At 36.9% G+C, this 27385-nt stretch overlaps 2 protein-coding genes across 4 annotated transcripts in view; one reads left to right on the top strand and one right to left on the bottom strand.

Annotated features, from left to right (window-relative positions):
• GRIK2 (glutamate ionotropic receptor kainate type subunit 2) overlaps positions 1 to 27385 on the bottom strand; it is a 651919-nt gene that overhangs the window by 605861 nt on the left and 18673 nt on the right. The window lies entirely within an intron of this gene.
• PIR (pirin) lies at positions 10900 to 12205 on the top strand. Its single transcript, XM_042937451.1, is given in 3 exon segments — positions 10900 to 10922; positions 11739 to 12069; positions 12071 to 12205. Coding segments are annotated over 3 exon segments (489 nt in total).

Genomic DNA, 27385 nt, shown 5'->3' with positions numbered 1-27385 from the left:
CTAGGGTTCTTGTGGCTCCAAATCATTGGGTTAAAAAAATAGAGATTCAAGTACCTCAGCAGGATTATCTTAATTACTGATTAAGTGAATGCACTGAGCCAAATTACAACTTTGTTCATTTCTACATAAAATCTAGTATTTCCCCCTAGTTTTTGTTGACATCAATTGACCCTTGTTAAATAAGATTTGGTCCATGCTGTGTCTTATACCTATTTCTGTTGAATTGTCCTCTATCTAATTTTACCTTGATTGTTTCCTAGAGTTTTATTATTTTAATAGATTCTTTTTCAAGAACTTTGCCATGAAAAGGTTATTTTTATTTGATATTCCATCACTTTTTCTGCAATTACATATGGGTGATCTCATATATATTTCTTGAAAATTATTTTTTCCACTGGCATCCACTAACATTTGTTCATTCCATAACATTTTCATAATCTCATTGAGATGGTCATCTGCCAATAGAAATGTTACTGACCTAATTTCAGTTTTTAATCCCAGATTCTCACTAATTGTCATGAACAAGATTCCCTCAGGAAGAAAAGAGTCTTCTTTTCACAAGGCTCCAAGGCAGAAAGTTGTTTTTCTTTACAAACCATATTGAAGTTCAAGAAACTAGGGGCACCTGGGGGCTCACTCAGTTAAGAGTCTGACTTCGGCCCAGGTCATGATCTTGTGGTTCATGAGTTCAAGCCCCGCGTCAGGCTCTGGGCAGTTGTGCTGACAGCTCAGAGCCTGGAGCCTGTTTTGAATTCTGTGTCTCCCTCCCTCTCTCTCTCTCTGCCCCTGCCCTGCTCTCTCTCTCTGTCTTTCTCAAATAAATAAACATTTTTAAAAAATTTTAAAAAGGAAAGAAACTAAATATACCAATGTAACCCAAAATTCTAAACCAAATGTTTACCTTAACATAACCTTACAATAGATAATTACCTATAATACCTATATCTCAGAGACATTTTCTTATTGCTGTTATTTCCATTTTTAAATTAATGTTCAATATACATATTCATACATATATTACTGAATTTAACCAAGGACGTGGACAAAAAAAGGAAAGTTTATTGGAGTCACTAGAGTATAATGGAAAACCCCATAGCTTTGGTAATCAGAAAATCCTGGGGTCAAATGTCCATTTGTGTGAATTTGGGCAACTTAGTTTTAAAATTCAGTGTCTTCATCTAAAAGATGAGATTTGTTTTAATTTTTTATAGGGTTTTACAGGGATTAAATGCGATAATATATGTGTAATGGAGCCTATGAAGCATTAAGTAGCTACCAAAATTATGCCCTCCTTCTAATGCTAAAAGTCCCAACATGTTTTCTCTGCATACAGTTGTTATTTTGATCCATGAGCATCCAGTGAAACCATCACTGCTTTCTAGAATAACATTAACTGGGCAAGGGACTGGTGCCCAAACTATAGGCAAATATGAATAAGCTTATCTTTGAGATGAATTCCATAGAACAATGAACAATAGGAATAATCCACATAAACATATATGGACCCATGTGACCTACTTTCAGGAAGTAAGAATGCTCAGAGCACCCAACAAAATGGTAACCGAGCTCCAGCTAAATGCTAGGACCAGCTGAGCAATTGTTTATGATATATGAACCTATTTTACATCGCAGGGTTAGAAATTCTGAGATAAAATTAGGGCTCAAAGTAAAAGAAACTAAGATGGCCTAAAATACGCCAAGTCTCATTAGGTCTATACATTCATTAACAACTTCAATAGTCATTGCTGTTATTGTCATAAAAATCAAAAGAGGTTACAAAAGTACATTATTGTCTCGTAAACATGGATGTGTCCTCTGTAGACAATCAAACCTATTCCCAGGGATTCAATTGTCATCTACATGGCATCTACATGGTGATGATTCTTAAAGTCCCCTTATTTGTGACTTTGTTTTAAAGCATACTGTTCTCTATCACTGTACTGAGAAAAACACTAATCACATTTGACATGTCACCTTTAAATGTTACTTTATATATATTTACTGGAAAGTAATGATGTCATACACTTATTAATTACAAATATGGACTCACTGGAAGAATGTGCCAGGGGAACAACAACAACAACAAAAAATGTGGAGCACATGTTTGTTGATGGTGATCTCACATCAATATGCGGCTACATTATTTTGGTCTTTCCAGAGGACTCTGTATTAGAAAGATCTATGTTCCATTCAGGAGTTCCTCACAAACATTTATTTATAAGTGCAATAATGGAGCTATTCACAGGATGCATTATCCTTTGTGATTTTAAATCTCTCAAATAAAACTCATCTAAAGAATTAAAGCAATTAAATTAATGGCCAGTGTCACTTCAGAACAAATTGTTCTGGTCAATTATGTCATTCTGTGAAAAATTAAAACATTTCAGCTGGCTAAGATCAAAACAACAACAAATGAATTCCTTCCCTGAACTAACCAAATCCTAATCAACCTCTAAAGTTCATTTCATGTCCCCCTTCTTCCATGATATCTCCCTAATCACTTACTTCAATCCGTGAGGACCACTAATTTAGAATTACAATAAGCCTCAGGGCATGTATAACAAATTTGGCATTTAATCAAAGAACAGCCAGCTAAACCTTCATCTGATGCATAAATGGAGACACAGAAAGACTGTGATCAAACCAAGGTTTTATAGCTGTTTGGTGATAAAATCAGGACTACCAGAATTTGGGGGATTTCATGCCAAGTTTTGTTTCCACTACATTCTATGTTCTCTGCCCACTACTTTATCTCTTATTTCCTTTGATGTATGTTTTTGCCTCTCACAATGAAAACATAAGATCTTTGAGGGAAGAAGGGTCAAGTGTAGAGGTGAGCTGGGAAGGAGCTCAGGGGTAAGGTTTGGGCATCTTGTTAGCTTCTTTACCTGTATCATTTATTGTACTCATTTCAGTCCTGTAAATATCTCTCCACATTTAACAGATGAGGATCTGAGGTTCAGAGAAATTTTGTTAGTTGCCCAAGGCTACTCAGATGGCAAGTTGGACAGTTTGGCACTTCAGGAAAATGATTAGTATTGTACTGTATGTACTGTAAGGATATCACTGTGCTACTCTTTCCCCTACTCTCTCAGATGTTAAGAATGTACCCCCATTTATTTAAAACACCCTCTTGTTCCTAAGAAAGCTTCTATAAAATTGCAACTTGTTAAAGGCATAATAGCAAATAACAGGAAAGTGGAGTAGGAAATTTTTAATCACAATATTTACCACATAGCAACAAAAAATATAAAAAGGGTCTTTGAAATAAATAGAACTAGAGCAATCCTTTCTGTCCTAATTGGCACTGTTTTTGGCAGTTGTGAAGTACATTAGATGCTCATTTCATTATGCTTCTATTATGTAGCTAGACCATTATCAATAAAAGTAAAAAAAAAAAAATATTTGCTAAGATTTCCATTAAGTAAAAAGGTTTCATGAAGGAATGCAAAGGGACATTTTTGCTAATGCTTTTCCCTTTGTAGAACTGAAAAGTGAAGGTTTTTCTGAATATGGAAATAAGCCAGAAATGTGGTCTGTTGATTCCTTTCTAGCATCAAGTGACAGGAGTTTATGTCTCTCCTTCAGTCCTTGGTAAGTTTGAGGGATTTCTTTGCCAACTATTAGCTGCAATAAGGATATTGTGAGGTTTTTGTTTGTTTTTTTTTGTTTGTTTGTTTGCTTGTTTGTTTACAAATGTAATATATATGTCTATGTAGGTAGTTAAATCTGAAAGTATTTGAACAATAACATGCAATACATTACACAATTTTAAACTAGATCAAAATTTCTATGTTAAAACCATGATTTGGTACATTTCTAATCTTAATGTAGAAGAAATTCACAATATAATTTTAAATAATTTAGGACTTTTTAAATTTACATTATGTCATTATTGATTTTACCAAAAACAAAAAGAGCTCCTAATGATAAACAAACAAAAAACTGTAAGATCTTAAGAGTAGTGACTGAATTCTAAGAAAATATTACACATGATGAACCAAGAAGAACTGAAAAATTTGCAGAAAATACCAATTCCCCAAATTACATACTCTTTATCCAGACTAGTACTGTTCCCACATAAAAATCTTGCTCCAGTAAGAGCAGGGGTAACATAAATCATAGGATCTAAATATGGAAGAAACCTAATTATTCACCACACCCCCACTCTATTCAAGCTTTGTCACAGAACATTTTCTCACAAGGCAAATGCTAAATGTCTCAGTACATAGCCTTGCAGCTGAAAAAAAAAAAAACAAAAAAAAAAAAAACAATGTCACTAAGAGTTCAGTACAAAAAAAAAAACTGTCATCATCTCAATCAAGCTTTCTGTTTTGTAGAATATTCTGAGATAGTCAAAAAACACTATAAGACTAAAGTATACATGAACCTACAAAAAGACAGTTTGAATAAAAAAACAACTCGTTGTCTGCTTTACTCATAAAACTAACAATTAGCAAAATGCAGCTATATAAATACTTAAATATATACAGCAATACATCAACTTGTTCAAAAGTTTTACTCCTGAAGAATTCTGGGTAGGATTTATTAGCCAGATTTATCTTAAATGCACTAAGCAATGTTACACTTACAGAAAATCTTAAGTTGAATTTTAAAAATGATAAATAGGGCCTAACTTAAAAAAATTATGTACACATAATAATATATCCACATGAAACAAAAGAAGGGAAGAATGAAGACAGACAAATAAATAAGGAGGTTACTGCAATCATCCTTGTAGAAAAATGAGTACCTAGCTATGAACATAAAGATAACCCAGATCCAGATGAACTGAGAATGAGGAGTCTCCAAGTCTTAGAAAATGTTTAGCCATGAGAGTAAGGAAACAGTCAAAGACAAACCCAAGATTCTGAGTTCAAGTAATGGCATTAGTAGAACAAAAGCACGAATTCTGGGAAGAAGAAAATGAGAGCTGTTTGGGCACACAATTCTTGAGGTATCAAAGGAAATTTCGATGGCATGAAAAGAGGACATGACTAGACAGAGATTTAGAAATCACGGGTAAAGGAAATTGGTTGAGCCACTGGTACAGAGGTGATGGCAGAGGGAGAGTGTAGAAAGAGAGGCCTGGAGGTGTTACCAGAAAACTGGGGGGGGGGGGGGGGGGGGGGGAATGGTTATATAAAGAGGAAACTGGAGATGTGACTCATTTAGGGAAGGGGAAGCAAAGCTATAGTTACATCCTGCTTTAAAATGTCTGAAACCCTCATCTGTTGGAAAAAAAAAATCACTTGTCTTCATAATGCAATAGTTCATTGAGGAATTGTCTAATTCTTGGCACAGTTCAAACAGGGTAGACAGAGATTAAGTCCTCAGGTAATGATCTCTGCTCTGAAGAGTAGAAGGTGCCCACATCAGACTAAGGTTAGAGTTATCCTACAGCTCACAACAGCTATTGGGAAATGAAGTGTAAGATATCGTTACCGCTGCTGAGTCACACTGTACTAAAAAAGAAGAACAGAAAAATATACTCATGGTACTGGATGGAAGCACTCAAAAATCTTATCTAGAAAATGTTATATAGTGAAAAAAAATAATGCCAATGAAAAAGGAAAAAAAAAACAGTTTAACTCTAAGAGCTGGACTATATAATCTATTATTTTCTTGGAAAATGCATGCTTAGTTTGAACAACCTAAATCTCTATGGACACAATTTTCTTTTCTGTTCAGACTCCTCCTCAGGAGCAAAACCAAATTTGCCAAGTACCTGAAGTCCTCACAGGGTAGCGACAAGGAAATACAAAAAAATATTCTGTATTTCTTACAGTTTTGTTTTCCCTTTGGGGATCATGGTGACCAGTTGGGGAGAGAAGAGCCCATGTGTAGTCGTGTCTTGACTAACATGTCTGACAGATCCTCAGGAACAAAGGGCAGCCCTCCATGAGGGATCAGGTATGTGACATATTAGATAACCACTGAAACATTAGGAAAACCTTCTTTACTTATAGGAAGCTTTATCTTGTTCCAGAAAGTGGTAGGAAAAGTGAATATTTTAAATTTCCTTGTCCAGAAGGTGATATTCCAACCATTAAATTAAATTCAATAGACCTATAAAATTTCACCCAAGATTCACAACTTCTCAGGAGGAAAAATATATAAATGATTCTCCTTGTCTTGCTTTTTCCAATAAAAAAAAAAAAAGATTCAAATTAGTGAAAAAAAGTCTACATGTCAGCTCTTCTGTTCACTGAATCAGACACCTACAAGGTGCTTTGAAGTTTGAACTAGATGTCTGCTGATATTCAAAATCCCTTCTGTCTCTGAGATTCTACTCTTTTGAGTATGCCTGAGAAGAGGGAAACTTTCTGGGAATCCATTTCTAGGGAGGTGACCAGGGCCATGTCTCCCCTTAGGCTTGATGATAGAAATATTCCCTCACAATGATCCCAGGACTTGTGATCCTGGACTCCAGTAGGAGCTCCTGCTGCAAGCCTCTAGAATTCTACTGCCAGTGGTCTCACCTTACCCACAGGAATAATTAGCAAGCATGGAAGCCCACTTTGCACTATTTGCCTATCAGTGTCTTCAAAAAAGAACCGTGGCCAGATGTTATTGTATATTAAGGATGATCTATAAAGCACATATATACACCTGTATCAGTGGGCTACAGCAAAATTTAGGGTCATCGTGTGACTGTGATGGGCCATGCACTGTTTATTCTAGCACAGTAAAGAGGGACTTCGAATCCCCAGTCACTATTTTAAGATCTATTCCTGGTTTGGAAGACTAATAAAGTGTTCCTTAAGCTACTCTTGGGAGTAATTTGCATATGCAACTGGTAATCATTAATTGGGTGACTGCAAATGTAGGCAACAGGGGATAAATAAATGCAAGCCTTTCTCTTTTAGTCACACTGCTCACCTTTAGGTTCAGAGTAGAAAAGAAGTTCTTATCCCTATGGACCACCTGTTCTGCTGTAGAATTCCAAATATAAAACAGCAGCGTACATAACATGGAGTTAAAACGATAGAAAAAAAAATAAATAATTACTTGAGGTAGGTACCCTTGCAATGAAGAAAAACATTGAGGCTAAGTTTAGGCACATAAGATAAAATGGGAAGAAGAAACAAAAAGTATAAATCTCTATTCTCAGATATGGTAAACATTTATTACACTCTTACCACATGCAAAACACTAGGCTAAGCCCACTTTTTAAAATATGGGCTTTAAGTATTTTTTTGAATACTTTTTTTTAAGTATTCAAGCAAGCAAGCAAGCAAGTAAGTAAGTAAGCAAGCAAGCAAGCTATACGCCCAATGTGGGGCTTGAACTCATGGCCTGGAGATCAAGAGTTGCATGTTCCACTGACTGAGCCAGCCAGGCACCCCCAAGCTCATTTTTATATGTTATCTCTTTTAATCGACATAACCATCCCACAAAGTAGTTACTAATATTATTCTCACTTTATACATGAGGAAACTGAGGCTCAAAGAGGTGAAACAATTTGCTCAGGGTCACACAGCTAGAAAAGTAGTGAGCCAGGCCAGTCGTTTTTTAAGTCTTTTCAAATGTTGAGGAAGTTACTTCATGCAGCCCTGCCACATAAACTGAAAAGAAACAGAGGCAACTTGTACTTCTCAAGTATTTTCTAGATTCCAAGCACTTTACTGGACACTTCACATACCTTTTCTATGTGATCTACATAACAACGCCCAGAGTAGCTATTATTACCTCCAATTTACAGAAAAGATCACTTGAGATTCTGCCAGTCCCAAAGTACTCCATAGCTTCTGTCTCAGGTCACCTTGTCTTGCTGTGAAAGGCCGACAGCTCTCACCTCAGTGTCTGTGCTGCCAACACTCAACCTCAGAGTCCCCTTAAGCCTGACCACCTTGTGTCCTCCAGACTTCTCTCTCTCTTTCTCCACCTCCTTAAAGTCATGGTCTGGAACAGGGGGAGGGGTTATTCTTCTGTTTCACATCGTCCCCCCACCTCTGGCTCTATAAAGCCATAATAGTGGAGAAGGTCCTCCCTTCCACACTCTGTTATCTTTTGTTGATTTGCCAAAAGAGAAGAAAAGACATTTAGAAGATCTCTTCTCAGGAAAACAGCCCAATTTGTAAGATTATTATTGTGCTCTTGAATCCTACTCTTGAGTGACAGAAACTGAATACTGTCATGCATGGTCCTTTCTTAACAAATTCTAATCATCATCCTCTCCTATCATCCTAGGCAGATGGATGCCTTCATAGGCTAGGATGAGTTTGTTCCAAAAAAGCAAAAGAGAAGTGCACAATTATTTCTAATTATCACCCTCAATAAACAGGCATCAGTCTCCTTCACTAGATTACTAGAACATGGACCTGAACCTTATTCATCTTTGTATTCCCACCACAACATTAGGTGTTCAATAAATGTTTACAAGTTAGATTGCTACCGAGTGTTATCTGGGTAGGAAATGTCACTTCATCAAATGCTTAAAACTGATTCCACAATACAAATTAGTTTATTAGAATAATTACCCCACAAAAGGTCCAAGGAATTAGAACACTAGAATATAAATTCCAGGAGAATAAGGACCTTGTCTTCTTAATAAGCACCTAGGACAGAGCCAGAGATAGAGCAGGATCCCAGCAAATATTAGTTGAATAAATGACTCATGAAGCAACACTTCCTAGGGGAAGCAGAAGAGAAAAATCTAAAATACGATAAAATATTGGAACAAGGACCTGATACGATTATGGGTGGAGAGCCCTAGAAAAAAACCTCGAGGAAATGAGAAGAAATACGAGGGCTTGGAATGTCTAAGGAAGAGCACAACAGGATCTAGTGAGAAGTACAATTACACAGTCACAAGTTCTTAACTGTGCATAAAAGTATTAATTTCTTTAACAGTTGTCCAAAATGGATTATTAGCTTTTCGTATATGGAAAGCAGAAAAGAATGCAGATTCTTGCTTTCCAATAAGGAATTATATTTTATTGGGAAGATTGCACAGGGAACATTTACATGATTCCTGCTATCAGTTGTCCACATCTGAGAAAAACTTGTGTGTGACTATACTAAACAGTGGGGTCATGTGCAGGAAGCCTCTTGTCCCTTAACCAAATTCCGTGTTGGAATTATTTCTCTATACAAAAAATACTAAATCAATAGTTGCAAGGTATTCAGGGAAGCTCAGGTAACAAAATGATAACATGTATCCTCATTTTTCAAACAGCCAAACTGACGTTAGAGACCAATTCTGCTCTGGTAAATAATAGCAAAAGATAAATTTGTTTAGGTCACACTTTCTCCTCCACACATACAAGGTAGCACACATACAGGGTTAAAACCCTCCCTTTCGTGTGGAAATCTATTTGTCTTCTCCCTTCTTATAGGCCTGAGACCTTCTTATGGCTCCTGACCAAAAACTTTTCCAGGTTGCCACTGAGAAGAAAGATGTTAATTATCTACTTAGCACTTTCTTTTTAGCTTCTCAGTAGTAACTGCTCTTCATTTCTCTGCCAAGATAATTCTTGGTCTATTATCAGAGCTCTGAGTTCCTTATGCCATCATTCTGACTCACAGCTGTGAATTCCCCTGCTCAAAACATAAGGGAAGGACAATGCATACATAGTCAGCATGGGCACTGTATCTCTCTTTCGTTACATATTAATGAAACATTTAGAAATGACAAGGTTATAATTTCTCCTGGCCCTACGTGAATTCTTTCATATGCAATATTGTCCTCTTAACATGCTACTGACAATATCAAGGTTCTTGTGGTGCTTGAATTAGGTACAACAGATAAATAACTACTTTTTAAGAATTTTGCCTCAAAAGTACCTGTTCACCTGAGTTACTCCCACTAGATGCTGTTGGAAAGACCAATATCACCAAGACTTTAACTGTTCCCAAAAAAACTTACAATGAAATGCCAACACATATACACAGAATAGTATTTTAGACTCATGCTGAGATGCAAATATAATATATTTAATTTTTGGTGAATAAGAAGTCATTTGATTTTTCACAAGGCTTTATCTCAAAATTCCAGTGTAACAAATTCCACTAAGAAACCTAAGAATTTGAGAGGAGAGATCATAATAAACTGAATTAGAATGACAATATGACACAGTAGAAGAGCACAGGGCTGGGAGTTGGAAGACCTGAGTGGGAGCCTAATCCCTACCCCCACCTGCAGACTAAAGCTGGTGAGTGAGTATCCTGACACATTCCTATGGGAGGGAATGAGGGTATTGAATGTAATGATTTTTAGATTACTCTCTGCTTTTAAACTGTATGGTTTTATAGATTCTCATTACATTTGTTTAAAAAAGCAAACAAACACAAGGATTTTCATTCATGTCTGATTCTTTATAAAAGCAGAAGTTTTCAAACTGCTTAATAATGTTAACAATTTCCTTACATAACTACAAGAAGCCCTTTTGATTTCAATATAGTTTTCTTGTATCTTATCAAAGTCACCCTGGGCCTTTTAAAAATCAAATAAGAAATAATATAAAGTGATAGTCTCATCCTGCCCACATTTTTATTTATTTTTTATTTTTTTAATTTTTTTTTAACATTTACTTTATTTTTGGGACAGAGAGAGACAGAGCATGAACGGGGGAGGGGCAGAGAGAGAGGGAGACACAGAATCGGAAGCAGGCTCCAGGCTCTGAGCCATCAGCCCAGAGCCCGACGCCGGGCTCGAACTCACGAACCGCGAGATCGTGACCTGAGCTGAAGTCGGACGCTTAACCGACTGAGCCACCCAGGCGCCCCTCCTGCCCACATTTTTAAAAATTATTTCCCAAATGTTAATTTTTTAAGGACAAAAGCTTTAATATTTTCTTTTGTGTTAACTGACAAAATGCATTTTCATTTTTGTTCTTCTCCTTTAATGCTGTAAAAATAGCTACCACTGGTGAAATGCATTTCCCTTACTTCAACATGGAGGGCAACATGAAAAAACTGTATGTTAACAAATCAAAGCTGTACTAAAGAGTTCTCAGGGGATAACTGGCCAACAGAGTTGACAACCAGGCAATCACCAGGCTCAAGACAACTCTAGATTTTTTGTTTTACTTTTAATGTCAGTGATTAATATTCAGAAATTATCATTTTGAGTTGGTTTGTTCACAACAAAGAAAAATCAGTGACATTTTTGTTTATAAATAAGAAAATGTGGACTGACTATTCTTCCAGCAGAAGTATTGATTCCTAATGAGCTAATTTTTTTTAATGTTTATTTATTTTTGAGGGGAAGGGAGAGAATGAATGGGAAAGGGGCAGAAAGAGAGAGAGACAGAGAATCTGAAGCAGGCTCTGTGTTGTCAGTGCAAAGCCCAACGCAGGGCTTGAACCAATGAACCAAGAGATCATGACCTGAGCCAAAGTCAGACACTCAATCACATGAGCCACACAGGCACCCCACACCTCTTCAATGAGCGAATTAAAGAAAAACCTCACAGTAGGATGTTTTGAGATATAGATGGCTCCATAACTACTTACTTAGTAGATAACTCTAAGGGTTAAAAATTAGAAAAGATTTAAAACTATCCTTAAATAAAGGCTACATTTTGTCCAAGTGATGCATCGGATTATCCCAGAAATTTTACAACAGTTTAGAGACCACCAGTATCTTTCAGCTGTGAATCGTTGGTATTCATTGGATAAATGAATAATGAATAACTGAATAACAGACAACTTGACTGACAAGCTAAAGGCAGAGTAACCAACGAACAGAATGATCAATTAAAGAAATAATTTAATTTCATAAAATATTTCAGATTTTTACTTCCTAAACCCAGTAAGGATGGTGTGACAGCTGCTGTCATTTCTGGCAAAGTCCTGGGAATAAAGTAAAAGATTTATACTTGTACACCAACCATGTATTTGGACTTCAAATTGGACTATGGAGAAAAGCATTCTCAGACTATTCCTAAAGGGTAGATAAGCTTCATTTATGCCATATCTGGAAATCTGTATTTTGGGCCTTATGATGCACAACAAAAAATAGAACTTCATCACACAGCCATGCTGAGGGAAGGTGCCAGTGGCCCAGTAGAGAACAAGGATCCTGAGAGACGCCACTTCATCCTAATTGCTGGGGAGCCAGTGAAGAGAAACAGTTGTCCAACATGGTCCATTTGTGATGAACACCACTGAAGAGATCTCTCAGGCCATTCTTGATTTCAGAAATGCAAAACATGGGTTTGAAAGAACCAAAACATGGAAATCAAAGATTGGAAACTAGTGAAAAGCACAAGAGCTGATCTCAGGGCTTTCTAGAATTTTGCCAGTTGTGGCATACATCCATTCAGCACATTTAGTTTCCAAAGCTTACTCAGCCAGTGCTTCTAAAGAATTCCACACTAAAGTGAGAACATAGTTTTTATAGCAATGCAGATGAGGTAGTTCCTGGTACATGCAAATAAACCTAATTGTTGCTTCTTTAAAAAAAAAAAAAAAAGTTTGCACATACAAAATACTACCAGAATTCAAACCTGGTAATTTGTAATCAGTATGCAAAAGCACTAGTGAGCACAAGTATATTCCTTGGCAGGAAAAAAAAAAATATATTGAACAGTGTTGGTTCAAAGTTATTCACTCAGCAAATACTGACTGATGAGAGCACCAGGATATGGATGCAGAGATGAAAAGCTCACAGTCTCTGCCTTCAAGCAGGTTTTCTAGCTACTTAATCATACATAATTATATGTGTTCAATGTATAAAATAACTACAAAAGAGGCAGACAAATGTGTAACTTCCCAAATAGAGTTATTTAGAAATGCTACGGGATTTCAGAAAGGTACAGCAATAAGAATGAAGGTGGCGTTTCATGTAGGTCTTTTCTGAGCTCAATGAACAAGAGGAGGGCAGTCAAGGGGTAGGCACCTGGCCTGGGCTGACATCCAGCTCACATGCCTCACTTTGCCCTTAACAGTTGTTAATAGACTGACATACTTCCATACCTGGTGGTAACCAACCTCTGCTTCAATTTTCCCCGGAGCCCTCCTGCCATCCCAGCTGCAGGAGACACTCTCACAGGACCTCCTTCAATTGAGCAACCAAAATTTTAATTCATGGCATAGCAAGGCTCCCTAAGACCTTGTTCCAGTTTTTAGTGTTTTTGCTTTATGAAAGTTTAAATATAATATATATCTATCTTATACTAGGCCTCTTCAGAAAAATAAAACAGCTTGTAGTTTGGATTATCTAGCATGAAGGGGACCACACGGAAAGGTTCTTGAAATCTGATTATGTAGGATTTTAAATACCGGATTAAGTAGTTTTGATTTCATCTGGAAAGCAGTATAATGGGGGTTGGAGGGTGAGAGGAAAGAGGGAGGTAATCAGTAAAACTGTGCTTTAGAAAAATTGATCTGGAAGTAGTACACAGAATAGATTACACAGGCATCAAATATAACAGAGGCTACACTCTAGACACTCTGTAGTCCTCACTACAACCTTGTGCAGTAAGTACCATTATATCATTTGTTTTACAGATCAGAGACAAGGAAAGGCATTAAGAATCTTGCCCAAACTCATACAGTTACTACAGAGCAGAGCTGGGATATTACCCCTGTCCATCTAGTTCCAGAGCCCATCTCCTTAAGCAGAGTACTACACTATCTCTCAACAGATAAAGCAAAAGATAGTGAAGATGTGAATTAGGAAAGATTACAGTTGACCTTCAAATGATATAGGGGGCACAGTGCTGACCCTCACACAGTCAAAAATCTATGTATATCTTTTGACTCCCTCAAAACTTTACTAATAGTCTACTGTTGACCAGAAGCCTTACTGATAACATAGTCAACACATATTTTGTATGTTGTATGCATAATATACTGTATTCTTACAGTAAAGCAAGCTAGAGAAAAGAAAATGTTACTAAGAAAATCATGGGGCGCCTGGGTGGCTCAGTCGGTTAAGCGTCCGACTTCAGCTTAGGTCATGATATCATAGTTTGTGAGTTCAGAGCCCGCGTCAGGCTCTGTGCTGACAGCTCAGAGCCTGGAGCCTGCTTCGGATTCTGTGTCTCCCTCTCTCTCTGCCCCTCCCCTGTTCATGCTCTGTCTCTGTCTAAAAAATAAATAAATAAATAAATAAATAAATAAATAAATAAATAAATAAATAAATAAAAGCATTTAAAAAAGAAAATCATGAGGGGGGACACCTGGGTGGCTCAGTCGGTTAAGTGTCTCACTTCAGCTCAGGTCATGATCTCACAGTTTGTGAGTTTGAGCCCCGTGTTGGGCTCTGTGCCGACAGTTCAGAGCCTGGAGCCTGCTTCAGAATCTGTGTCTCCCTCTCTCTCTGCCCACTTGTGCTCTGTCTCTGTCTCTCAAAAAATAAATACACGTAAAGAAAATTTTTTTTAAAGAAAATCATGAAGAAAAGAAATTACATTTACAGCACTGCACTTTATTTAATTTTTAAAAATCTGTGTAGAAGTGGACCTGCACTGTTCAAACCCATGCTGTTCAAGGGTCAACTGTACTTAAAGACAATGTTTTTAGTGATTTTATTTTTAAGTAATCTCTACACCCAACGTGGGGCCGGAACTCACAAACCCAAGATCAAGAGTCTCATGCTCTATCAACTAAGCCAGCCAGGTGCGCCCTTAAAGAAAATATTTTTAAGGATTGCATTTTACATGTGCATAAAGAAGATAAAGAGAAATCAAAAATGACTCCTTCCAAGTTTGATAGAACAAAAGGTCCATCAGGAAAAAGGGAAGAAAGAAATTCAGATGGAAAACCTAGTTTGGGAATAACAGGTGATGATTTCGGTGTCAGTGAGATTTGCCAGTCAGTGTGGCCTTCAGGTCCTGGACAGGGACTCTAATGCTCAGAAGATAAAATTAAACTCTCTTCTAGAATAATCTGCAAGAAGAGTTAGTAGAAGCCAGGGGAGTGCTGGTCAGACAGAGAGCAGAATGAAAGCTCTGGAAGACACTTTAAGGTCTAAAGGAAGAATTAACAAAGCTTACTTTAAATCTGAATTTGCCAGTGATACATAGGATAGATTACAGGAAAAGTTCACTATTTACAAATATACATGTTCTGCTATCTTTACCATTTTTGTCTTTTACTTCATGTTAATGAATGCTTTAAACTAATGGTACAAAGTAAAAAAATTAGCATAAAATTATACACAGTCAAGGTAAAAATTTGGGAAAAAAAGGTACATATTAGAAAAAAAAGCAATGGAATGTGCTGAAATATTATCCAATGGTTTGTGAGGTGTTTCTGTTATTAAAAAATGTATTTTACTATTTCTATTTTACATATTTTATGCAATATGATTACATAAATTATATAATAAGATACATTCATTATAACATAGTTGAAAAAAATGGAAACCATCATATACATGTATTTTCCATAGGAGAAACCATCTCCTCATGAATAATCTATATGATCTTTTCTCAGATTCTAGACATTTTCCACTCCCACAGCTACCCAAATCTGTGCTCCAAATTTGGGGAAACTTCCTATGGGAAGGGACCCAGACTGTTCAATTAGTCAAAGTTTTAATGAGTACTTCATTAAAGATAAATAATAGTGTAGTGCTGTCCTTTTTTGTATAGAACCCAATTCCCTATAAATGTCAAGGATAACATGGATTTGTGAGCCACTCTACAAAAATGAGTATAATGACCTGTTTTAAGTCAGGATTTCTTCAACTTGATTTGGAGCCAGCTCATCTCTGTTCCTAAAGGAGCAAATCTCAATTAAATGATAACATAGAGAAAAAGGGTCTCCTTACTTTCCACCTCATGGTCTCTTCAGGCTTCAAAAACCCATCTGTTTCCAAATTCCATTTAACCTGCTCTCACTTTCTCCCAATACCCTCTATCAGAAAATCACCTTTCTTTCCTCCTCTATCCTCTGTCAAAATCAGAGGAAAGCAATCAGATTAAGCTAATATGTACTAAACTTTGAATAACAGGGAGCTTTTCCAAGAATATTTTCATTTGCTATTTTTTCTCCTTTTTTTTTTCAACTCCACGTATAATGACACATATACATAACTTCACATAGACACATAGGTATTCTTGTGCGTCTTTTTCCTTTTTCCCCCCTTTATCTTTTTTGTTTGATTCTTCCCTTTGGTCTTCCCATTTACATCCACATTTTCCATATATATCCATGCCTCTTCTCTTCCAGGCATCTGTGTCAAACAACCAATAGGTTTTTCTCTTTATTTATATCACTTCATACAGAGCTACCCTTACAAACACATGGGCAAAAATACACACACAGTACACTGATGGACATAACATATGCACATACATTTATACAGGGATTTTTTAATACTGTATTACAAAAAAGGGAGAAAAATATTATATATTATACATTACTATATATTATATATTATACAGCATATATATTATTATGCAGGTATGTATGTATTTTGGGTTTTGTTCTGTTTTGTTTTTTTAGTTATTGCTTTCCTCATTCAACAATCTCTTTTGGAAAGCCCTCTAAGTCATCTGGTGTAGTACTAATTTCTTCTTTTTAATAGTAGTACATTATATGACATCAGTATGTCATAATTTATTCAATGATTTTCCTCTTAGTGGAAATTTATTCTATTTCCTTTTTTTTTTTTTTTTGCCACAACAAACAACACTGAAATAAACATCCATTTACTTATATCTTTATACATAGTGCTTTTATTTCTATGAGATAGGATCTTATGTGTATATAGCTTTCATGTGTATATTTCAGTTGAATAGACACTGCCAGATTGCTTTCCAACCAGGCTGTAATGTTTCACATTTCCAGCAGCATTGTATGAAGTACCCTTTCCCCCTTTTCCCAGTCAGCATTAGATGCTACAACTCTATTCTGGTTCTGTCAGGCTGATGAGTGTGAAGTGATATATCACTTATTTTCAATTTGCCTTTCCCTGATTGCTAGTAAACTGAACATCTTTTCATATGCATAATGGCCAAGTGCCCTGAAAAATAAAGTTTATTTTTCTCCTTTTTTTTAGGGAATAACCTACTAGGGCTTTTTAAAGTATATCTAAGAACAAGTGTAACTGGCCCATCCATGTGAGTAAAAATGGGATTCCCTGTAGATAGTTGAAATTAAGTCATTCTAGAACAGATAATCATCTGTATGCTATGTAGAATCATTGAGGAATTCCCTCATTGCAACCTAAAGTATCTAAGAGTTTGTTTTGTGCAATTGTGGATTGATAGAGAAAGAAAGGAAGGAAGGCACGAAGATTGAAGTTCATTGGTGGAGTCAGCTGAATAGCCAGCATTGCCTTTGGTCTTTTTATACTTCAGCATGTGCTACAATGCACAGGCCCATCTGCTCTCTGGTAGGACACATCCCATGTGGTAATAAATTATAGCTCTAAGGTATTATGACAAGATGAAGCTTCATATGAATTCCCATAAGAGCCATAAGAAAAAATGCGCTGTAAGTCAAGGAAAATAAACAAAAGACTCCATACACAGTTCTAAGAGATGTCCACGTATATATTTACATAATTAGCTTTCCTGATCATGTTGCAAAGTTGAATAATTCAGGAAGAAATATACATATGACATTAAAATCATACCATTTGATTTTCAGTGGTAAGGAAGTATTTGTGAGCAGTAAATTGAATTTATATTCAAAAGTGTCTCTTTGTTTACTTTTTTATTTTTTCATCTTACTTCGGAGTGGGGATGGAGTAAATATGAAAGTCTAGGATTATTTCCAGGGATGCTTGGGTGGCTCAGTCGGTTAAGTGACCGACTTCAGCACAGGTCATGATCCCACACTTTGCAGGTTCAAGCCCCATGTCAAGTTCTGTCCTGACAGCTCAGAGCTTGGAGCCTGAAGCCTGTTTCAGCAGACTCCCCTCCTCTCTGTCTCTCTGACTCCCAAAAATAAATAATTTAAAAAAAAAATTTTTTTTAAAAGAAAGTCTAGGATTATTTCCTTCCAAGAATGTACTCAGTGAAATTTTAAACTTGAAGTGTTTCTCTAAAAGGACTGAAAAACAAAGAAGGACTTCATCAGGTAGGTCATAAAACCACTAAACATTGTGAAATCAGAGCTGTAATGATGCTCCAAATTAGCTTCCCCGAGGAGGGGATTCTGGCCACAGTCTTTGTTAAGTGCTGTAATGTGTAGTGAGTAAAATGAATTATTCATGTAATACTTGAACATACTCTGGGAATTTCTCAAGGACTCCAGGAGAAAAATAGATTTGTCTTTCAGGGAATGAGAAGAATCTGGATCCTGATTTCAAGCAAATGATACAATCTAAGAGCAGCTTGCATTGATTTCATAACCTTTAGAATTTCCCCCCACTCGGTAAAAGCAGAGGAATATAAGTTAATCCATCGGGTAAAAATCTGCACTGTTTATGGAGAGCATTCTTCTGAATTCTCAGAGGTGGGACTTCCATTCCTGATGTATGATACACATTCTGCTTGCCTTTGCTAAGTAAACAGTTGCTGCTATTTGTGTATATGAATTATTTCTCCTATAACAAGGCTGGAATTACATCTGGGAATTTAATTCAAATTAAGTATTAATAATAGGAGCAACCTTCTTAATGTCATAAAAAAGTGCCTTCGCTACTTAAAACGTAAACCATCACAAAGCATCCTCCCTTTCCCTGCACACCTTCAAGTTCTAATCCCATCATTAAATTTTCTGTCAAGTTATTTTCTAAGTTGTTACCAATGGAAGGGAGGGAATCCAAATGAGATTCAATGCTCATTTACTTGAGATTGCCTTAAAATACTGTTTTGTTTTGTTAAAAAGAGAATACAGAGCAGATGTTTATTCCTTGATTGGGGGATGGGGGGATTTGGTGGCACAAATGACTTTGAAATGCTTTCAGAACCAAAATAAACAAACAAATAAGCAAACAAAAACCCAGGATTTACTCAAGCTGCATTACTTGTACTTAAGTATTATTTATAAAAAGTTGGCTAGAAAAGAATTAAGAAAATATGAACCCAGGATGATTCTAACTTTAATTTTTTTTTTTTTTATTATTTTTATTTCCTGAGAGAGAGAAACAGAGTGCGAGCAGGGGAGGGAGGGAGGGGCAGAGAGAGAGGGAGACACAGAACCTGAAGCAGGCTCCAGGCTCTGAGCTGTCAGTACAGAGCCCAATGCAGGGCATGAACCCACAAACTGCGAGATCATGATCTGAGCCTAAGTCAGCCGCTTAACTGACTGAGCCACCTAGGGACCCCTCTAACTTTAAAATATTACTCAGGAAAGTAATGTTCTTTAAACTTTCAGGACTCTTGTTCAATACAAGAGTATTAGGTATGTCTGCCTTTGGGATGACAAAGAGTTAACGAGTGTATATTAAGGAACACACCCCTCAGACCAGGGGAGACCCACAGATGGAAAGGTCCCAATCACTGTCATACTCACTGTCCCTTGCCTCTTCCTCTTCCTTCTGTGTGACTGTCCCCTAGACCAGCCTCTAGGCTGCTAAAGGTAACCCATCCTATATATCATGCTGCATAGCATACTGAGGAGAGAAATGCAAAATTCTGGAATCTGACATCTTGCCATCTGACATCTTGCCATCTTTTCTGACATCTTGCCATCTGCCAACAAAATGAAGCTCCTCAGAGCAAAAGGTAGCAGCAGATCTGTAGCTTGATGAACCAGCTGGCTGGAGGCTGACCAAGTCCTACCTCAAACATTCTTAGCTGCCCCATGCTGAAAAGAGGACTTATTGCACTCCTCCCATCCCCCACAGGGCCTCAAAACGCAACAGAGCCACCCCTAGAGGCAGAATGAGGGAGAGGGCAGAGGAGGGACCCAAGCTGTCTGGATTTGATGGTGCTGAGCACTGGCCCCAACTTCGTTCCCACACCCTGCCTGGATCTATGTCATTTTGCTTGGTCTTGCCCACCCGTGTCATGGGAAGATAGATTTTTTTTTCCCCACTCTAATTTTGCCTGTGAAGACTCCAATCATTTGGCAGAGATCTAGAAACCTTAATACAAATATAAATACCACTAAAAAGAATAACATGATATTTGTGCTTCTCAAAGCTTTGTCCTTTCCAGTAAAGTATAAATTCTCTGGGGGCAGGAACCATGGCCATTTCTGTTCATGCTATAAAAACAATGACAAGCACAGAACCTGGCACAGAGTAGCTGCTCAATAAAAACATTAACCAGTGGCTCTCAAATGTTAGTGGGTATCCTAATCACCGGAGGTTTTGTTATGCCATAGATTGCTAAATCTCATCCTCAGTTTCTGATACAGTAGATCTGGGGTGGGATCTGAGAACTTGCATTTTTAACAAGTTCCCAGGCACTGCTGCTGTTGGTAGTCCAGAGACCACATTTTGAGAAACACTGCATTAAACCGCACAGAATTATTATTTTTCTTGGTCCAAAAAGGCCAAATATTAGCAATTTTATATGATTTGACTTAATGTGTTTATGAGTCAATATGTATAAATGGATAAATATATTGTAGGCATTTAAATTCTTTGAGTTCATTCACATCAAGAAGCCAGAATAAGTGCATATGACAAACTAAAGAACCTGGGCTCTGAAGCCAGTCAGACCCACATTTAAATTTTAACTTCAGCACTTACTAGGTGTGGAGTCCTGGATAAATTGCTTATCTTCTTGAAGTCTCAGTCTTCTTGTCTCTAAAATTGGAGTAATGCACTTGCTGTGAGGACTGAATGAAATAACACGTGAAAAACACCTGCATTATATCTGGCATGTTGTAGATATTCAATGAAGAGTAACCATCGTCCTTATTACTAATTTCACCATTATTACTGTCATCTTAACATTGTGCCACACTCTAGAAATTGAATAACTCACATTCCTCTATGTGTTTTCTCTATGTAATAAGTAAACCAAAATTGGGAAAGGCTATTTGACAATTTTTTCAGAACAGAAATGGCTCTTGCTGCTGAGGAAGATGTTCTTGTTACAACATGCAACGCCTGCTCTAGTTCCAACTGTATGCTTGGAGAACCACACATCCCAATCTGACAGTAGAAAAATTCAACTAAAAGTTATTGAAATGAAAGGATCAGAAGACTTAGTGGTGAAAGTCTAAATTAGCTTTAAAGTCCTCAATATTTGGGATAGTTGGGGAAAGTTATTAGGCTTCCTGTTCTCTCAACTAGGAAAGGAAGTTAACAGCACCTATGTCTTAGGCTTATTAGGGGATTAAATAAATATTGTGTGTACAAACGCATATAAAATGCAAAGCATATGCAAGTATGATTTGTGTAATATGTAGTGAACAGTCCCAGTTTCTACCACACGATCCCACTGTCCCTATAAGTCCCCTCATACACATCACACCTGTGTGTTAACTTAGAGTTTATACAATGTGGCCACTGTAGCTGCACATTCTATGTCAGCACCTCAGTCATCCTTCTATGCTACCAGATGACCCAAACACCTCCACCACCACCCCAGCCTCTCTGTGCAGGCTTTTGTGAGATTTGGGTTATTTAACAAAGCCACTAGCTACAAAAAGAGGGAAAGAGACACACTGAGAATAGGATGATTATGGGTAGAAGGAAGTGGAAGTGAATCCTAAAAAAGCAGAAGGGTGATCGGAAAAGACCCTACACCCAAATGAAGGATAGATAATGTGATAGAACATGGTAAGAGAACTGAGTAAAGCCAGCCTGCTGTCTACGTTGAGGAAGAGGAAAAAAGACAAGGCATCATAGCTGTCCACCACTGGGAAGGAATGAGTCAGAGAAGGCTAAGAGAGAAAACAACATAAGCTATATAAAAGGCTTTCTTCATTCCTACCTTGGACACAGCTAGTTGAGAGTCATCTCTGTTCTCAAAGGCTAGGGAAGTCATGTAGACATGACCATAGTAAAATGGCACATTCAATAAGTTCCGGTAAAGATTTTAAATCCCTTTGGCATGTCAAGGTGACCTGGTTACTGGGGCTCTCAAATGAATGAGAGAAAATGGTAAATTACCTGGGTTTGAGGGCTCATTTTCTTTTAGATTTCATAAACGTCATTTTGCAGATGCTGTTTAGAGTAGCTATTTCTCATTCAATTGATGTTAGGAACACCAATGTTCTATTATGAGAATTGGGGGAAAGAGGAACCGAATAATTGATTAAAGGGGATTAGCAGAGGGAACAAAGGAGTCCCCCTCCAACCTAACCTCACCTTCCCAACTATCACCCACACAGAAAACCCAACCACCCCATCATACCTCCTTGGAAAGATCTACTGTGCAGCTGTCTTCTTGACCAATCAACATGAAGAAAACAAATGAAGAAACAAGACACAAGCATTTGTAAGGCTTAGAGTCTTAGACTTTTGTAGGGCAGTATTTTGATTCATGGAAACTTGAATCGAAGATTTTACAAATATCGGTGGAAAAAACTATCTTCAATCTACCCCTCCATATGTATGTAATCTAGTGCCAGTCCCTGAAAAGGCTGTTAAACTCTGCACAGGCCACTTTATCATAATAGGCCCTTTTATCTGCTGCCAGAGAGCAACAAAAGAACTCTTGCATGTCTGCAGAGATTCTAGGATTACGTTAGGATGGATAATAGAGAGACAAATACTTACTAAAATACTGTCTGTTACTCCCAGAATCACTATAGCAATACCCAAGCCAAGCACCAGAGAAAAGCCTTAACACACTATGCAATTCAGCTGCAACTCCTCACTGCTGCTATAATTACAGGTACCTGCCTTCCTCCTCTCAGATCCGGGGATAAAAGCCTAGGGCTGAATTTGTATCTCAGCTGCACAGAAGCTGAAGCTAGTAGTCAATAAACACATAGAGCTCTGCATTTGATAGACACGCTCTTATAGAATATAGAGCTAACCTATTGTTCAGCAGCTCTTCCACACTCAGATTTTCCAGGATTAAAAAAAAAGAAAAAAAAAAAGGAAAGAGGTGTTTTTGGATACTTCCTAAGTGCAAACACTTATTTAAGCCCCACAAGAATCCTATAAGTGAGGTGTTATTATCCTTAATTTTTAAATAAGAAAAGTGAGACACAAAGGTTGAGTAAATTGCCTTAGGTTACACACCTTGTAAGTGATGGAACTGGCTCTGGAATCCCAATCATTCAGACCATAGTGTCTCTGCCTTTTCCAGACCAGTCTGGAGTCAGGCTCCCTGCAAAAACAGGCTATTGGGAATGGGCTGTGGCTCTCATAACCTGGAAACAACTCTTAAAAGCTGATGTGTGGCAATATTCAAAGAATTCTGCACCCACATCATTTTAAGGGGAAGCAGAGTGATTAGGATTTAAGATCCCACTGCAAATGTACCCATGTTTAGGTAAATCAGAAAATATTGAACTTAAAGGCAACATAAAAGATTAAGAAGAGCACACCAGGGTATCTAGAGAAGGGATGTTTAGGACACGCAGAATCTCTAGAATGTCTGCATTATTAAAATGAGATTGAAAATATTAGTGCTGAGGTTATACAGACTATTAAAGGATGGGGATAGTGTCCACCATGGAAATTTGCCTCTATGCATATGGAAGTCGCTCTCAGACACTGTTGCTATACTAACAGGAACCCACTTATTTTTCCGAGCAGGCCAATGGATACCTCCTTCCAGTGATAATAGGCTCCTCTCAAATATAGAACTCAGATGATCACCTACAATTTCTCACTCTGTAGATCACAGCGTTATTCTGGCGTAAAGACCCCAGCCACACATTTTTATTCCATTTTACTAGGGATTTATGAAGCCTTAACATGTCTAGTTTAAAATATATATATAATCTCAAATAAATAGAACAAATAAATCTACTATTTAAAGAATGCCCTTAAAAAAAAAAAAAAAAAAAAAAAACTGGGTAAACCAACCTAGCAAAAACCCTGAGGAATTACCATTTCAAAATGTTAATTGTTATGTGGAAGTGGCTTTTGAAGTTCAATTTAATTTCCTGAAAGCCCCAAACATCTCTATTTCCCTACAGAAAATAATTAAGCATCAGGGATGATAATGTGATTAGCAAGTAAAACACCTGGAATTTGCTTAGCAAATCAGAAAGCAGAGGGAGGAGGGCTTTGAAACCATCGCTGGCCCTCCCCCACCCTATTTCATCATCAGTGCTGTGGGGCCTCAGCACTGGAAGCAGGCAGAGAGGGTCAGGCCTACCCTATAACTGCAGAGAAAGACCATGATATTTATATGTTACCTGTTTAATGGTCTACTGGATTCTGGTTGTCCATCTGGCCCCTCATGTTCTAAAAGGGCACACCACTGGCCTGAAAGACCTCACAAGACTTCTGTGGGGTCCAACCACCCTTGTGAGAATAGTAAAAGATCTACAAGTTTCTGATCTATATGAGCCTGAACCAATTAGAGAAATCAAGTACTCTATGGGCAAAATTAAATGATTGACTGATTATATTAACACTTATATATTCATGCTAGGCATGTCACTAAGCACAACATGTGTATTATATCTCTTTTAATCCCAAGAATAACTGTATATGGTGGATAATATTAATATTCCCATTTTACAGGTAAGGAAACTAAAACTTAGGAAGACTCAGCAACATGTGCCAATAATACAGCTCAAAGCAGCAGGGTCAAGTTCAAACTCTATGTCTGAACCCAAAACCCAAGCTCATGACCCTATAATAGAGGGACTGGTTAATAAACGATAAGCATCTATGCAATGGAAAGTCAGACACTGTTGAAAATTGCTAAATAAAAATATTTGATGACAGAAAAACATCCCAATAAACTGCTGAGTAAAAAAAAAAAAAAAAGTAACGAACATGTACATTAAGATTCAAGGTTAAATCTCAAAATGTCACTATGGTGAGGTAATAAGTGATATATACTTACAATTTTCTATATATATTCTATTTTCTGCAATAAATAGGTGTTACTCTGATAATCAACTAAAGTATTTTCTTTTAATGTTTTTTAGAAAGCTAGTAAATAGAAACAAAATAACAATTGTGGTTTGGACTCAATGTCATAATTATGAGAGGTTTTATTTTCATGTTTACACTTCTCTATATTCTCCAAATGTGCTACAAAGCATTACTTTATGACTACACACACACATAAAGTTTAAAACTAAGTTCCTTCCTAAAATGTTTAATTGGATGCCTGTGGCAGAGAATACCAGTGGTTCCTTCAATATTCACTCTCCACGTCTTCTATAGGAATAGACCCAGACATTTTCAGCTGTTCACATTTCCTGTAACAAGGCTACCACTCAGCTTCCTGTGTGTCCAGGGGTAGCCATATGACTAAGTTCCTGCTAGTAGGATGTGAGGTAAAATGGTGTGTACAACATCCAGGACGTGTCTGTCAATCTTGCTGTTGGGAAGGTGCACGAGATCACTAGAGCTCCACTTTGGACCATGAGAAAGGTCACATCAGATGACAGATATAGATGCTAGACTAGAGGACTGGAAACACTGTAGACCCCAGAAAGCTATAGATCTACTATATCATCCCTGGACTACCCAAATCTAGACTTGTGTGTGAAAGAGAAGTGAACATCTACCTTGTTTTGTTTTGATTTTCTAGAGAGTGGAGAGATATTTCTGTGATACGTCACTGAGTATAAATCCTAACTAATATAGTACTCAAATACTTAAAATAAATTAGACTAGTTCTCCTCCTCTGTCTCTAAACCTGCCTCTGTCTGTCTGTGTATGTGTATACAAAAGAAATACATTAATGGCATCACTATGATTTGAGACAGGAGGCTCAGCTAAAGATTTCTGGGGTTGGGGCCAGTGGAGACAAGGAACACACATAGTATAGCCATCCTAATCTGATATTAACAATGGAATTTCAGAGTAAAACTTCAGTGGATCACAAGTCAGAGAAAGGTGCAAACAACACGTTTTAGAAACCCCTCCTTGTAGATGCAGCTAGATGTTTCTCTTCATCTTATAATACTTATTTACCTATTACTGTGTGGACTTGTCACATTGTTTTGTAATTTTCTTTTATTCAGCTACCTATACCTATAGAATATGAGATCCAACATGCAGAGACAATGTTCCTTTTACTTTCAAATTCTTTTTTTTTTTTTTAATGTTTATTTATTTTTGAGACAGAGAGAGACAGAGCATGAATGGGGGAGGGTCAGAGAGAGAGGGAGACACAGAATCTGAAACATGCTCCAGGCTCTGAGCCGTCAGCACAGAGCCCAACGCAGGGCTCGAACTCACAGACCGTGAGATCATGACCTGAGCCGAAGTTGGACGCTTAACCGACTGAGCCACTCAGGCGCCCCTACTTTCAAATTCTTAAATGTCCTAGAGCCCAGTACAGTATTTGACATATGGTAATCAATTAAACATTTGTTAAATGAATGACCAAAAGAACGAATGGATAGATAATGAACTGGAGTACTGGTAGCTTGCACAGAGACACAAATGTCATAGATATCTCTCTCTATATATATATATCTATCTAGAGATATCTATCTAGAGATAGAGATAGAGAGAAAGATACATATTTATCTCTAGATAATATATATATGTATATATATATCTAGATAGATAGATATTAGAAATATGCAATATATTACAAGATATATATATATATTAGAGTGTATACTCTAAATATTAAAGGGAAGTAATTTCCATATATATTCATTTTGATGAATTATATCAATCTAAATGTAAATATCTTAAAGATCAATAAGGTGGATCTCCAATTCTAGCAAGGTATTGAAATTAAATATTGAAATAGAACCTATAGTATAGATTTGAAAAAAACATACATCTTGTTGCCTATCAGTAAAAGCAGAACATCATTAGGAACCTTCGTGTATTTTTTTAAATAATCAGCCATATCTTAGAGAAATTTTCATACTTACTGAAGCTTTAATTATATCTTACTTCCCAATTATTATATTATGTCAACAATCAAAGAACTAGACCAGATACCAATGCTGAATAAATACTTGGTGAACTGAATTGCAATTTAAATTAAAAATTAGGTGAAAATTGAGAGTTGATAGAAAGTTTTCAGCATCCTCCTTACAACCACAGTATAAAGCATTATTTTATCTCCTTATAAACAATTTAATCACTCATTCTTAAAGAATAATTGGATTAAAAGAGAGGAAGAGAGATTACTTGTACTAAATAGAACTTTTTCTTATTAATACATAGTGATCCTTTTAATATTCAAGATTAGTGGCCTTATAATATATACAGTACAGAAGAATGATAAACAAATTGGAGGGTTAAAATTCTCTCCACTTACAAAATATGGACTTAGAAACCTTAGCTAAGATTCTATCCTTGTTTGTATTTAAAATGCTGATGTAGTCTGGCTACCTGCTAAGAAATGAAAGATATACAAAATACAAAGAACTTTGAGAAATTCTCTTCCATTAATATTTACTTCTGGCTGTCAAGTTTAATAAAGTCAAAGACTCCTACCTAAAGCCAATAAATGAGCATCCT

Source organism: Panthera leo, chromosome B2, assembly GCF_018350215.1.
Source record: "Panthera leo isolate Ple1 chromosome B2, P.leo_Ple1_pat1.1, whole genome shotgun sequence".
NCBI lineage: Eukaryota > Metazoa > Chordata > Mammalia > Carnivora > Felidae > Panthera > Panthera leo.
This window is presented reverse-complemented; position numbering and strand designations above follow the sequence as displayed.